This window comes from Coregonus lavaretus (genome assembly GCF_964263955.1).
Source record: "Coregonus lavaretus genome assembly, contig: HAP1_SCAFFOLD_1207, whole genome shotgun sequence".
Lineage (NCBI taxonomy): Eukaryota > Metazoa > Chordata > Actinopteri > Salmoniformes > Salmonidae > Coregonus > Coregonus lavaretus.
Window position 1 is genome coordinate 80,097 of NW_028165312.1, and position 15,610 is coordinate 95,706.

Consider the following 15,610-nt stretch of genomic DNA (forward strand, 5'->3'; position numbering starts at 1 on the left):
AGTGCCAAAAAAGGGGTTAAGTATCGGTATAAAAAAATCTAAATAATAATTTCCTGATCTTCCTTATATCTCCCAGATATAGGACAGACACTTTGAAACAAACTTCCTTTTTATTTATTTTTTGAGTTTCTCCATGTATGAATCTGTTTTTCAATGTGTTTCTATGGGCTAATTAGCAGTAAGGCCAAATTCAATGTTTCATCAAATATATATATATATTTTTTAATTGTTTATACCTAGACTCTTAAGGATTAACAACTTCATAGCTAAGAACACTATAACAATATGGAAGAAAATGTAAGTATTCTGCAAGATTCAATATCACTCCCTTAAAAACACAACCCTATGGAACAATCCTTGGATAGCTTTTCAGAATTCACCGATAATGTGGTCCACATGGAAACCTAAAGGCTTGGTAACAGGAAATACATTTATTTCCATGACAGAATTAAAAAGCAATTTTGGACTGACAAATGTATATATTTTCAAATACATGCAACTTAAAAGTTTCATATCAAGAAATTTCTATTTGAAATCTTTTGGACATGAGAGCAATCTTGAGGGAATATTATTTGAGTCAGAAAATGATATTCATATGATAGGGAAGACATAGCAAACCTTGCAGAGAGTCGATCCAAATGACAATCTCTTAAAAAATATATTTAAACTATTTGAACCAAGACTAAAAAAACTGATATTGGCTCAAGATGGAGTGAATGTTGAAACAAAACTAACGAGATTACAGTTCATGAAAATGTACGCTTAATCCAGTATAAACTAATGTATAGAATTTATTACACGAGACAAAATTCACAAATTCTACAGCACAACGGCAGAGTCTTGTCTTAAGCGTAAAACTAACAATGACTCAATAGTTCATGCCTTCTGGGAATTCTATAAAGTCCAAAAGTTATGGGCGGAGTAAGAAAGTTAGCTGTCAGAAGTATTACCGTGGAAACTGACTTTAATCCGTCTGTCTGCATATTTCAAGACATGGCATATGGGGGTGCAGTGAGATACCTGATGGATTGGACGATTCTTTTCTCATCAATCATCTTGAAAAAACTATACTTAACTGGAAATCAACCAATCCTCCATCGTTAACATTTACATTTGAGTCATTTAGCAGACGCTCTTATCCCGAGCGACTTACAGTTAGTGAGTGCATACATTTTTCACTACTGAGTTCCAAACTGCCTCTGGAAGCAACGTCAGCACAATAACTGTTCGTCGGGAGCTTCATGAAATGGGTTTCCATGGCCGAGCAGCCGCACACAAGCCTAACATCACCAAGCATCGGCTGGAGTGGTGTAAAGCTTGCCACCATTGGACTCTGGAGCAGTGGAAACGCATTCTCTGGAGTGATGAATCACGCTTCACCATCTGGCAGTCCGACGGATGCCAGGGGAACGCTACCTGCCTGAGTGCATATTGCCAACTGTAAAGTTTAGCGGTGGAGGAATAATGGTCTGGGGCTGTTTTTCATGGTTCGGACTAGGCCCCTTAGTTCCAGTGAAGGGAAATCTTAATGCTACAGCATACAATGACATTCTAGACGATTCTGTGCTTCCAACTTTGTGGCAACAGTTTGGGGAAGGCCCTTTCCTGTTTCAGCATGGGCATGCCCCCGTGCACAACGCGAGGTCCGTACAGAAATGGTTTGTCAAGATCGGTGTGGAAGAACTTGACTGGCCTGCACAGAGCCCTGACCTCAACCCCATCGAACACCTTTGGGATGAATTGGAATGCAGACTGCGAGCCAGGCATAATCGCCCAACATCAGTGCCCGACCTCACTAACGCTCTTGTGGCTGAATGGAAGCAAGTCCCCGCAGAAATGTTCCAACATCTAGTGGAAAGCCTTCCCAGAAGAGTGGAGGCTGTTATAGCAAAGGGGGGGGGGGGACCAACTCGTATTAATGCCCATGATTTTGGAATGAGATGTTCGACGAGCAGGTGTCCACACACTTTTGGTCATGTAGTGTATGTATGTGAAAACCCCCTAAGTAATGTATCTGGGGACTGACCAGATCTGGTGATCTGGTGATCTGCTTCTTGTAAAATAAGATCATTCTTTCCCACATTAGACAACTGTTGAAGAATAGTCTTTAGTTTATTAAATTTGACCTTTTTAAAAGCAAGCACACAAACCTGAGAAAAGACATACATGTACGTGAGTAGAATCATGGAGGACAATAAAAGTCTGGGGCGTCTTTCCATTTGTCACACCCTGACCTTGGAGATCCCTTTAATTCTCTAGTTGGTTAGGTCAGGGTGTGATTTGGGTGTCCATTCTAGGTTTTCTATTTCTTTGTTGGCCCGGGTGTGGTTCCCAATCAGAGGCAGCTGTCGATCGTTGTCTCTGATTGGGGATCATACTTAGGCAGCCTTTTTCCCACCTTAGTTTACATTTTAGTCATTTAGCAGACGCTCTTATCCAGAGCGACTTACATTAGTTTTTTTTTTTTTTCTCCATACCCCGCGTGGGAATCGAACCCACAACCCTGCCGTTGCAAACACCATGCTCTTTGTGGGATCTGGTTTCTGGTTAGTAGCTGTGTAGCCTGCAGAACTTTACGTTAGTTTGTATTTTGTTGTTTTGAGAGTGTGTTCAGTTATTAAACTAATATGTTCTCATACCACGCTGCACCTTGGTCCGATCCTTTACTCAACGTTCGTGACACCGTTGTGGGCCTCTTGAAACAAGATGGCTGAACTGTAGACAGTATAGCAGTGAAAGATAAATCACAAAAAATATATATATATGTCTTTCCTTTGTTTCTGGAGTACATCCCTCTAGAGATGTAGATGCTAGTCTTCTGTTAAATAAATAGAATTCACGTGTGACTTAATACATAGAAATCCAATACCTTTATTTTACATTCATACATCTATAAATTGTACAATAACTTCAACGCAGTAAAAAAAAAAAAAAAAAAGAATTTGCATGTTGTAAGGTTGGTGAAAATATTCTTTTTTTTTTTTTAATGACACACGCACACCTGAAAGAAAAATAAAATAAAAAATAGGACTAGTGCTGTCCTTGAGTTGTACCTTTTATAAACAGAACTGGGCTGAATGGAAAGGAATTCAGTCGCCATAGAAAAGGCACCTTTAGTACACAGTGTATGTACAAACATATTTATTTTTATTTATTTTTGTCATTTAGCAGACGCTCTTATCCAGAGCGACTTACAGGAGCAATTAGGGTTAAGTGCCTTGCTCAAGGGCACGTCGACAGATTTTTTACCTAGTCGGCTCGGGGATTAGAACCAGCGACCTTTCGGTTACTGGCACAACGCTCTTACCCACTAAGCTACCTTATACACCTTTTACTGTAGCTTCTAGTACAATGACAACTGGAAACCGTCACGTAACAAAAAAAAAAAAAACTAATAATACAGGTCCATACAAATACATTTGAAGCAAAATATCTTCTTGGTCATACCAAAGCAGTACCTTGAAATGCATATTTTAACATTTAAATTCTAGATTGGCTCTGCCAGCAGAGGGCAACCCAGTGGATATAATTAGTTAATTACACAGTATGTCACAATATTTACGTATGCAGTTGCCCGCTTCATTGATTGTTAACTATTGGCGACAGTAGTGACGTACGTACACCTCATCATCATGCATCATTTTGCCTTCCTACAAGAGCAGCAGTCATTCTTAGGAGTTCAAAAACCAAACGTTTTTCCTTTCACATGGAAAAGGTCTACATGGTATAACATATAGATATAAAATCTATAGACAATTCAATATCTTATACAGCCAGGAGAAATACCATTTTACCTTAAAATATACTGTACCCCTCTTCAAAATCGAAACGTCAACGCTTTCAGAAAAGTTATTTGATATAAAATACCGTAATCCTTCACTGGATTTTTATGTTTACATTCCGTCCTAGCTTCCCCCCCCCCAATCAACAAAATAAAGCTTTTATATTCCTCTAAAGCGTAAAAACACTCCCAACTAAATTAAATATATAATGTTAATATATAGAAACAATAAAAGGGACTAAGATACCACAGGTGGTTCTACGTTCACATGTTAGAGGAAACCCGTTTAGAAAATGGCAATGCACTGCCATGTTAAAGGATCATCATCTGATACAACACAGTGTGGCACTGCAATTTTGGATGATTGTACACGTTGGGGGGTCTTTCAATGCCATGGTCAAGATTGCGCCCCCCCCCCCCCCCCTCCTGTCTGTCTGTCTGCCTGCTACAGTTCAGCATGCCTTGGTCAGGTCGGTTGATCCATCTGCCTGATCCAGTTCAGCATGCCTTGGTCAGGTCGGTTGATCTATCTGCCTGATCCAGTTCAGCATGCCTTGGTCAGGTCGGTTGGCAGCTCTGTAGTGGACATGCGGTACTGGATCTTGGTGTTGGTAATCGCTCCGTGTTTCTGTCTAAGGTGCAATCGAAGCTGACTCTTGTGGCGAAAGTGCAAGTTGCATTTCTCACACTGAAAAATAAAAAGAAGGTCAGTTTTTTTTCCTCCGATCTTCCTGGTTTAACACCTCGATTTCAGTGTGTACATCAACGCCACACTGACTGATAGATCAAGTTGAATTGTGTAGTTTGTGTCCTTACATGATAGGGTGTGTATTATGGTGTTGTACTTCCATGATAGGGTGCGTATTATGGTGTTGTACTTCCATGATAGGGTGCGTATTATGGTGTTGTACTTCCATGATAGGGTGCGTATTATGGTGTTGTACTTCCATGATAGGGTGTGTATTATGGTGTTGTACTTCCATGATAGGGTGCGTATTATGGTGTTGTACTTACATGATAGGGCTTTTCTCCTGTGTGTATGCGCAGGTGACTCTTCAGCGTCTGCAGGTGACGGAAGCGAGTTCCACAGATCTCACACGGGTATGGCTTCTCCCCGGTGTGGATCAACACATGGGCACGGAGATGAGCAACCTGACGACGACAACAACGTGATGAGACTACTGGGTCAGTGTGGTGGTGAGTTGCATTTTACGAAGACTACAACGAAGAAGAAATGAGTGGGGAAAGAAGGATATCCAGTGGTAGACCAGCCCTACTTGTTGAAAAAGAGAGGAGCTCTGCTCACCTGCACAAATCGAGCTCCGCACGTCTCACATTTGTATGGCTTTTCTCCTGAGTGGATGCGAGTATGGGTCTTGAGGTTAGCTGGTCTGTTGAACTGAGCACCGCAGATGTTGCAACGATACGGCTTCTCTCCTGCAACGCAAAAATAAAAAATAAATAAAAAAACAGAGCAAACGGTTAGCTAGGTACCAAACTTAGTGGGCAGAGCAGTTAACGTGTGTTTGTTATTGCTTCTGCGTACCCGTGTGGACGGTCTTGTGGCTGGCGAGGTTACCCTTGTAGCGGAAAGCAGCCTGACAGCGGTCACACTTGTATGGCTTATCACTGTGCACCTGCAGCATGTGGCGCTTCAGGGTGCCGTCATCAGCAAACTTGGAGTCGCATTCGTTACAAAAGAACGTACCATTTTCTGTAAGGAGAAGCATTAGGTCAACTAATGAATAAAATCAAGATTGGTGGTGCTTCAATCATTTTCAAGAAGGTCTCATGTATAAGCAACAAGCAGCTAAGCTTGCCTCTGTCCATGAGGTGGTCATGTCTGCCTCGCAAATGGCACCCTGTTCCCTATATACAGATCTGCTATCACAAATGGCACCCTGTTCCCTATATACAGATCTGCTATCACAAATGGCACCCTGTTCCCTATCTACAGATCTGCTATCACAAATGGCACCCTGTTCCCTATATACAGATCTGCTATCACAAATGGCACCCTGTTCCCTATATACAGATCTGCTATCACAAATGGCACCCTGTTCCCTATCTACAGATCTGCTATCACAAATGGCACCCTGTTCCCTATCTACAGATCTGCTATCACAAATGGCACCCTGTTCCCTATATACAGATCTGCTATCGCAAATGGCACCCTGTTCCCTATATACAGATCTGCTATCACAAATGGCACCCTGTTCCCTATATACAGATCTGCTATCGCAAATGGCACCCTGTTCCCTATATACAGATCTGCTATCACAAATGGCACCCTGTTCCCTATATACAGATCTGCTATCACAAATGGCACCCTGTTCCCTATATACAGATCTGCTATCACAAATGGCACCCTGTTCCCTATATACAGATCTGCTATCTTAATTTGATCATTGTTGTTGCAGAGTATTTTCCTATACTGCAGGAAATGCAAATTGTAGTGTATTCAAGGTTTAAAAGGCTTCTAGAGTTTGTAATTTCCACTTTTAAAATGTGACTTGACCTAATGAAACATTTATCAACCCCTACAAAAATATCCAGTAATTATAATCCACATAATTCAGATTTCCTGTTGCTGCAGGATTATTTTCCTGCTGTGAGAACCAGGGTCATATTAAGACCGCGCATCTGTAGTGCACTACTTCCTTATATTCCCTATATAAGTAGTGCACTACTTCCTTATATTCCCTATATAAAGTAGTGCACTACACAGGGAATAGGGAGTCATTTGCGACTCATCCAGTGTTCAAAAGCAGCGTGTGCTCACCACAGCTGGAGTCGGAGTACTCAGAGTGCAGCTCTGCCATCTCCTCCGCTAAACGGGAGGCCGGGGTGTTGGGACACACTTCAGAGTGCTGCGGGGGAGGAGCGCCGCAGGAGGTGCACTTTAAGTGGCCGATGTAGAGAGAGGAGTGGCTGTCAGCGCTCCTCTGTGATCCATCCAGAGCTCTGGAGACACTAAAACAAACAGCTGCGTGTCAGACATCATTCCTCCACAACAACAATTCAGATGCAAGAGGGGGGGTGGGCAGAAAGAGGGGGGGGGGGTGGGCAGAAAGAGGGGGGGGGGTGGGCAGAAAGAGACGAGGCTACAGGTGACAGTGGAAGGCAGTCATCTAGGGCCATGCCATCATGTTAGAAATTGCTTTATAAAACTTGTGACGGTGGACAAAAAAAGTTGCAGCGATACTTTTGACGGCAAACAAAATTTAAAAGATAAAACAAAAGCATTTTAAAGTCCTAGACATCAAAATGGGAACAATCAAGCATTTATGCTACAGTTTTTCTACATTTATAGCTCAGTGTTTGATCCAGTACGACCGTAGGCCTTACCTGTTGATGATGTTGTTGAGTCGGGAGGCCTGTGGAGCCAGCAGGTCCTCTACGTGCTCGCTGATCTTTGTGTTGGCCTGCGTGTCCAGGTGCTCTGGGTCGGAGTGGTGGGGGTAGGGGGGCAGGCCCAGGCGCTGGGGGGAGCGGAGCCGCGGCTCCTGCAGCCCAACGTCCTCCTCCTCCTTGGTGGCGCTCTGATTGAGCACGATGAACTTGTACTTCTTCCAGTTGCGTGCCTTGGGGTCCTGGCTTCCCTGTGGGGGCTGGGCACCACACCGGCCAGCCTGGGAGAGGGACAGACCAGCGTTCTTACTGCTGCTGGACTCGGTGGGGGAGTTGGGCTGGCAGTCAGATTTGAGCGGGCTCTGAGGGCTGCTCATCAGGCCTTTCCGTCCGGCTGAGGAGATCCCCAGAGGGTAGTGCTGCTGGCTCATGTCTTCCTCTGTAGTCTGAGGACCGTGCTCCTTACCCAGAACCACCACCTGCTGCTTGTGGCCCGCCGTGGCAAACGCTCTCTTCCTGGAGCCTCCCACCCCACCAGCCTGGCTGACCCCTCCCTCGTGGATCTCCTTCCTTATCTCCTCCTCCCTGGAGGAGACGTAGCTGGTTGCTGCCTCCCTGGAGGAGACGTAGCTGGTTGTATGGTGGATGCTGGCCGAGCCCCCGCTCAACGCCCGGCTGTACTCAACCCTCATGGCGCTGCTCGTGTCCGGGGGGGAACAGTGCTTGTGGTGGATCCCGTCTTTAGAGAAGTCAGAGAACGCGTTTTTGGTGTCTGTCAGCTTGCAGAGAGGGAAAGGGAACCCCTGGACAGGGAACTGGCCGTAGAGGTGGTAGTTGCTGGGGGAGTTGACCCCGTTGAACATGCTGGAGCCGTAGGGTCTCCCGTCTCTGAAGGGGCCGACCCGGCCGGGCAGGTTGTCGACCACATTGTGGGGCCGGTATGCATGGACGTCCTGAGGTAAAAGCAAGGGGCTGACCAAGAACTCATCTCTGGGCAGCTTGTTGGCCTGGCCAGGGTCACTGAGGAGGAAGGAAGAGTGAGACATGCTACATTCCTTCCCTGTCCACATAAATTCCACAAATGTATTTTGCTGCTGCGCTCGCCTCTTGACAGGTCCTCATTTGCAAATAGGAATATCTTCTTAAGTGACTGAGAAAGACAGACCAACGTAAGGGCCAGTGACCTTCCCATTGCCACGGACCATAGAACATCACCCGTAATATTGTATTCATTTCCCCGACCCCCCGCAGCTGATCTGACTGGGTACTCCGTGTATATAGCGAAGTTATCGTTACTCATTGTGTATTTATTCCTCATGTTATTATCTTTCTATTATCTGCATTTCACTGTAAGTTGTTTACAAAGCATGTGAGAAATACATTTTTATTTGATTTTTAAGTTGAGTCTTCCCTCTTACATTCCCTGTCCACATACCTGGATTTGAGGAATCTGTGGCAGGTGTCTACAACGTGGTCCATCTGTAGGTAAGTGGCTGTGTTCATGATCGCCATGATCAGACTCTCCTTCAGCGATAGTCTAGAGGTATACATGAACTCCAGTAGGATGGCGAAACCCTCCGGGTCTACCTTGGGGTCCAGGCTGATGGCATTCAGGTTACACTTCAGGGAGTCAGTAAATATAGTGTAGAACAACCCACTGGAGAGAGAGACAGAGAGGAGAGAGAGAGAGAGAGAGGGGGGAGAGAGGAAGCATCATGTTAAGTACAGTGACAAACTGGGGGGGGGAGACAGCGAGAGAGAGAGGGGAAAGAGGGGGTACAGAGCGAGAGAGGGGAAAGAGAAAGAGGACATAGAGAGGGGGACACGGGACAGAGAGAGAGAGAGAGAGAGAGAGAGGGGGACACGGGACACGGGACAGAGAGAGAGAGGGGGACACGGGACAGAGAGAGAGAGAGGGGGACACGGGACAGAGAGAGAGAGAGAGGGGGACACGGGACAGAGAGAGAGAGAGAGGGGGACACGGGACAGAGAGGAGAGAGGGGGGGACACGGGACAGAGAGAGAGAGAGGGGGACACGGGACAGAGAGAGAGAGGGGGACACGGGACAGAGAGAGGGGAGAGAGGGGACACGGGACAGAGACCGAGGGGAGAGAGAGGACACGGGACAGAACACGAACACACACACACAGAGAGAGACAGAACACGAACACACACACACAGAGAGAGACAGAACACACAGAGAGGGGACAGGGGACAGAGAGCGCGAGAGGACATGGGAGACAGAGACAGAGGGGGCATCAAGTTATGTATAGAACAGTAACATCAAACTAACAGCAATGTGCCAAATCACTTGTGGGGACAGAGAGAGGGGAGAGGGACTTTAAGTATCAACAGCAACATGCAAACTTTGCTCAAAGCGGGACAGAGTCTGCATCCCAAATGCCACACTATCCCCTATGTAACAGGTTGGTTATGTTTCCACTTGCCACTGCAGAAATGTGTCACCCAGTAAAATACTACTTCAGCAAAAGTATTTGGTTTTAAATATATTTAAGTCTCAAAAGTAAATGTAATTACTAAAATACTTAAGTATCAAAAGTAAAAGTATAAGTCATTTCAAATTCCTTATAATAAGCAAACCAGACGGCACCATTTTCTTATTTTATTTATTTACTGATAGCGAGGGGAACACTCCAACACTCCATTTACAAACGAAGCATGTGTTTAGTGAGTCCACCAGATCAGAGGCAGTAGGGATGACCAGGGATGTTCTCTTGATAAGTGTGTGAATTGGACCATTTTCCTGTCCTGCTAAGCATTCAGAATGTAACCAGTACTTTTTACTCCATACATTTTCCCTGTCACCCAAAAGTACATTATTTTCTTTAGGAATGTAGTGAAGTAAAAGTAGTCAAATATAAACAGTAGAGTAAAGATACCCCCAAAAAACTACACTGAACAAAAATACTAACGCAACATGTAGTGTTGGTCCCATGTTTCATGAGCTTTAATAAAAGATCCCAGAAATGTTCCGTACGCACAAAAAGCTTCTCTGAAATGTTGGGCACAAATTTGTTTACATCCCTGTTAGTGAGCATTTCTCCTTTGCCAAGATAATCCATCCACCTGACAGGTGTGGCATATCAAGAAGCTGATTAAACAGCATGATCATTACACAGGTGCACCTTGTGCTGGGGACAATAAAAGGCCACTCTAAAATGTGCAGTTTTGTCACACAACACAATGCCACAGATGTCTCAAGTTGAGGGAGCGTGCAACTGGCATGCTGACTGTAGGAATGTCCACCAGAGATGTTGCCTGAGAATTTAATGTTCATTTCTCTACCATAAGGTCGCCTCCAACGTCATTTTGGAGAATTTGGCAGTACGTCCAACCGGCCTCACAACCGCAGACCACGTTTATGGCGTTGTGTGGGCGAGCGGTTTTCTGATGTCAAAGTTGTGAACATAGTGCCCCATGGTGGTGGTGGGGTTATGGTATAGGCAGGCATAAGCTATGGACAACGAACACAATTGCATTTTATCTATGGCAATTTGAATGCACAGAGATATTGTGACGAGATCCTGAGGCCCATTGTCTTGTCATTCATCCGCCGCCATCACCTCATATTTCAGCATGATAATGCACGGCCCCATGTCACAAGGATCTGTACACAATTGCTGGAAGATTAAAATGTACCAGTTCTTCCATGGCCTGCATTCTCACCAGACATGTCACCTATTGAGCATGTTTGGGATGCTATGGAGCGTCATGTAAGACAGCTTGTTCCAGTTCCCGCCAATATCCAGCAACTTCGCACAGCCATTGAAGAGGAGTGGGACAACATTCCACAGGCCACAATCAACAGCCTGATCAACACCATGCGAAGGAGATGTGTCACGCTGCATGGGGCAAATGGTGGTCACACCAGATACTGACTGGTTTTCTGATCCACACCCCTACCTTTTCTTTAAGGTCTCTGTGACCAACAGATGCATATCTGTATTCCCAGTCATGTGAAATCCATAGATTAGGGCCTAATGAATTTATTTCAATTGACTGATTTCCTTATATGAACTGTAATGCAGTAAAACCTTTGAAATTGTTGCATTTCTATCTTTTTAGTATACTTAAGTAGTACTTTACACCTGGGAATCAGGAATCTACAGCTATCAACACAAATCAACTGGGATCACTGGCTGGACGGTCCTTTAAAAAAAAAATACGACGCAAGAGTTACGAAGTACGATCACATCTGTTACTGGCGCCGAGACCCGTCTTGTCTTCGTGGGACATCGGTTACAGAGACCCCTATGGGATCTGGTCAAAAGTAGTGCACTATGTAGGGAATAGGGTGCAGTTTGGGGACACTCCCTAAGAGTCAAGTGAACACAACACACCTGCAGGCCATGAGGACAGTCTTGTGGGCGCGGAACTGCTGTCTGTTGACCAGGATGGTGACGTCCGTGAGAATGTCCCGGCTACGCAGCCGGTTGAGGTTCAGCAGCACGTCGCTGGCGTGACGCGTGAACTGGATGCAGCTGTCTGCTGCGCAAGCCATCTTGTCAAGTTCTGGGAAAATAAAAATGTAAAACAAAATTCTTCTAGTCAGAGCCATGGATATACATACAATAGGGTTATATACACAGCTCCGATACTGGTCATTCATCAAATCAAATAAGTAGTATCTTGGTGGTGAAACCCAGTGGAATATGGCCCAAACTGCAGGTCTCTCCAACCATGTTCCGGGAAACTACCCTCACGTAGGTTTTTACACCAACCCTAGTTGTAACTAACCCGATTCTGCTTATCAACCAGCTAATTATTAGAATCAGGTGCGCTAGGTTAGGGTTGGAGCAAAAACCTACAGGAGGGTATCTCTCCAGGAACAGGGTTGAAAACCTACACGAGGCTCTCCAGGAACAGGGTTGAATGACATTAAAATGTTGTGATATACAAGATAAAGGACGGCATCTTGTATGAAAGCTGGGGTTATTTTGGCATTTGTCACTTTTTTTTTAATGTGTTGGTTATTCTAATAATAAAAAATGCTCACCACCTCACCATATATTCTCTGATTGCAGTGGGACTTTTCAGCCAGTAGGTGGCAGCATTCAACCGAATAAAGAAACTATGGCGCTTTCAAGTCACATTTTCTGGGGCAGCCCCACTTGTTCCGCAAGTGGGATAACGCCTGATTTCGTTTATTATTGGCACTCAAACATGAACGTAGAGGATGAAGGATATATTTTTGCCTGAACCCTTATTCAATAAAAAGTCAACTCAAGCATTCTGCAGTCACAAACTGGTTCTGTATGGCGTATGGGTTCTGTGGCAGTAGGCTAGTCTACATTATGTAATGTCACATAGTCATGGAAACAGTGTGGGAACAGTTCATGATATAGTTGAGAAATGCAAACACCAGGTGTAGGAGTCTTCTTCCCTACAGGACAGTAGCCTACACCCCGTGCATCACGATGGACCCGACTTTGACACACAGGCTATGACAAATTATAAGGGGGCGTGTCCAGCCTGGACTCAGGGTCAGACATAACATAGTCAAAAGGTAAATCCGAGCTACAGTCCAAATAGTAGGATATGTTACGTTTCGAAACGTGTGTGTTAGTTGACGTCCATCATTTTGTACAATACGTTACAAATTGCAATTTGTTGTGGCTAACGTTAGCTAGGTGGCTAACATTAGCTGGGCTGTGGGTTATGGTTAAGGGAAGGGTTAGCTATCGTGCTAAGTAGTTGCAAAGTAGCAAGTAGTTGGCTAATTAGCTAAAATTGTAGGCGAGGACCTTCAAACCCGCAACCTTTGGGTTTCTATATGTTTTTGTTATATGCCCACCCAACCACCCATATGTAACCTTCTGTTTTATGGAACCATAAACTAATTTGCGGGTCCTGGCTTTACGTTTACCATGTTACATCTAGACTATGAAACCAGGCTGGCGGGTCTTTAAATAATATCATGTCTATGTCATCTCGGCATTTCTTACAAGTTGAACATTCCGTATCGGACTCGAACTTGATTCTTTCTTCCCCCTCTGAACCAACACGTTCCCCCGTTATGTCGTTAATAAACAACCAGTAGGCTACCGCTAGCCTATTTCTTATTCACACGTCATTTGTGATGGAGAAAACAGTTTGAGCATAGTCCAGACAAAAGTTGGAAGATTTAAACGTACTGTTTGTTGACTGCCAAATAAAATGGCTATAGGGTGAATGCACCAATTTGTAAGTCGCTCTGGATAAGAGCGTCTGCTAAATGACGTAAATGTATGAATGATTATAGTATAGTAGTAATAATAATAATAAAATAAAAAAAGTTTACATTTTTCATGCAATTAAAGGTAGATTAAAAGACAAGTTGCTCCATGAACTTTAAAATATGATACTTTAAATTCTACCACAAGATGTCATCAATTTACTGTAGAAGTGTATACGTCTGATCATTAATATATTACCCTAGAAGTTTGTCTGATCTTCCGCAATATAAATAGCGGGTAGTCAAACGCAGGAGAACACGTTATGGCAATAACACAACTTTCAATTTGCACCGCAATCCAGAAGACTTCAGCATATTTTGAGAACACTTTTGGCATAGCTCATGTTTAAACTACAGTCTGCGAATTTCAAACGGATAATTTACTACTAGCCTCATTCCTTCCGTCCAACCCCATGTAATAAATTGTTAAACTGACAGTTTCTTCACGTGGAACAACATGTGGAGCCAACCCGTTCAATAACACGCAAACACATTGGACACAGATGTATCACTCTCTGCCACAACCCCAAGTCTCAGGCTGCCACTTGACACCTCCCGAAATGAACTTGAAATAAAAGAATGTATACACCGGTTGAAGTAACCACGGTTTTCAACGGTTAACATATATATAGGCTATAACCCACCTACGGCTACCGCTTTAGTGACACACGTCATATTTGACAAATGTAATTATTTTCAGTTATTAACTTTTCGATCACATTCACAGATAGTAAATTTGGCTCTTATTCATAGTCTTAGCCTACACTTCAACTATACGTTTTTTTTTTTTTTTTTTTTTTTTTTAAATCAGACTCCTTGCATTGAAGCTTTAGCAATCAAATACATTATATTACTGCAACATTGTATCTTCTAAGCTCTCAATTACTGCAACATTGTAGCTGTTAATCACGGAAATTCAATGCGACATTGTATCCGTTGGAGTCATTCTGCCTAAAGTCACCCTCCCCTGGCCCCAGACAGATCGCATGCAGGTATAAACGTGCACATACGGTAGGCTGTGCAGCAGCGGAACGCTACAAACCAAAAACAACAATATTTCCGGGGGGGGGGGGGGGAGTTGGGGTGATAACGGCGAGACAAGACAATCAATATCTCGTGCAACCAGATCCCGGTGTGCTCGTTCAGTACCGATAGTTCGATTTGATTATTTTTCTCCGAGACTGTCTGGATATCTAAAACAATGTAGCATAACACCCTTGACACACATACCCCTGGCTACCTGCCAAAAGCCCCAACACACTGTGCAAGTTAGGCTATTTAGTTATTGCCGGTGGGAATCACGTTATAATGTACATGTACACCGCTGTTATCAATACAAGGACACGGTTGCAAAATCCAGCCAGGTTAGAGCTATACTTAGGGTTTGCTAAGAATATAGAAGGCTTTAGTCAAACTGAACTCCTGGTTTATTATTAGTACTCCAGCACACTAGTCACGTCTAACAGAATAAACCACAGTACATTAAAAAAAAGCCTCTACTGTCAAACCGACACAAGGCGAACCGAGAGCCGTAGAGCGTGAAGTGAAGACAGCGGAATATTATACAGGCAGAAGATGTCAAGAGGAGCTGGCACCCGCCAAAGAGTGCGCTCAAAACCGTCCACCTTACACCTTTAAAATCACCTAGGTTTACATTATTAAAAAACACATTCACAAACACACCAACATCTGTAATGAAGAGCCAAACTTCGCGCCAAATTACATAAGGAAAAAAGGAATTTAAAAAATCACCTGGTATTGCTTTCCTAGAAACTTCTTGCATGACCACTTCTAAGAACCCCCAGTTCTAAGAATCAGAAGAGCTCAATTCTCGGAATTTGAGCTTGTGATGATACCACTTTCCGAGGGCAGGGGAGAGTCATCTTTTAATGCTGGCTGAGAAATCTACTTTCTGATATCTTTATTTTCGTGCATATTGTACAATATAAATTATAGAACAAGTGTAATACAAATGTAAAGTGAAATTATGTACAAATTGTAATATTTTTGATTTATTTGAAGAGAAATCGAGTGTTGAGTTTTTTTATTCCCCCTACTTTTGGATTCTACCAGACCTAGATGGTCACATGGGTAGAGGAGTTACCTACGTCACCCATGCCGCTAAACCAGCCCCTAAATTCTCAGAACTAATTTGCTATTCTATGACATAAGCGGTGTCCGTCCATTCGTTGCCTGTGTGAAACACACAGACATCATTTACACAGAACCTAACTGGGCTGTTT

The 15,610-nt window shown here is 43.8% G+C and overlaps 1 protein-coding gene across 1 annotated transcript; it reads right to left on the bottom strand.

The window, feature by feature from the left end:
- Positions 1-4,199: 4,199 nt before the first annotated feature.
- Positions 4,200-15,156, bottom strand: LOC311115997 (B-cell lymphoma 6 protein homolog). The gene is made up of 9 exons (XM_084191130.1): positions 15,120-15,156; positions 11,494-11,665; positions 8,568-8,789; positions 7,130-8,152; positions 6,564-6,754; positions 5,328-5,495; positions 5,088-5,218; positions 4,796-4,933; positions 4,200-4,469 (listed from the first exon to the last, which is right to left on the bottom strand). The coding sequence occupies exons 1-9, from the start codon at positions 15,148-15,150 to the stop codon at positions 4,326-4,328; spliced, it is 2,220 nt and encodes a 739-aa protein (XP_084047256.1). The 5' UTR covers positions 15,151-15,156; the 3' UTR covers positions 4,200-4,325.
- Positions 15,157-15,610: the final 454 nt, after the last annotated feature.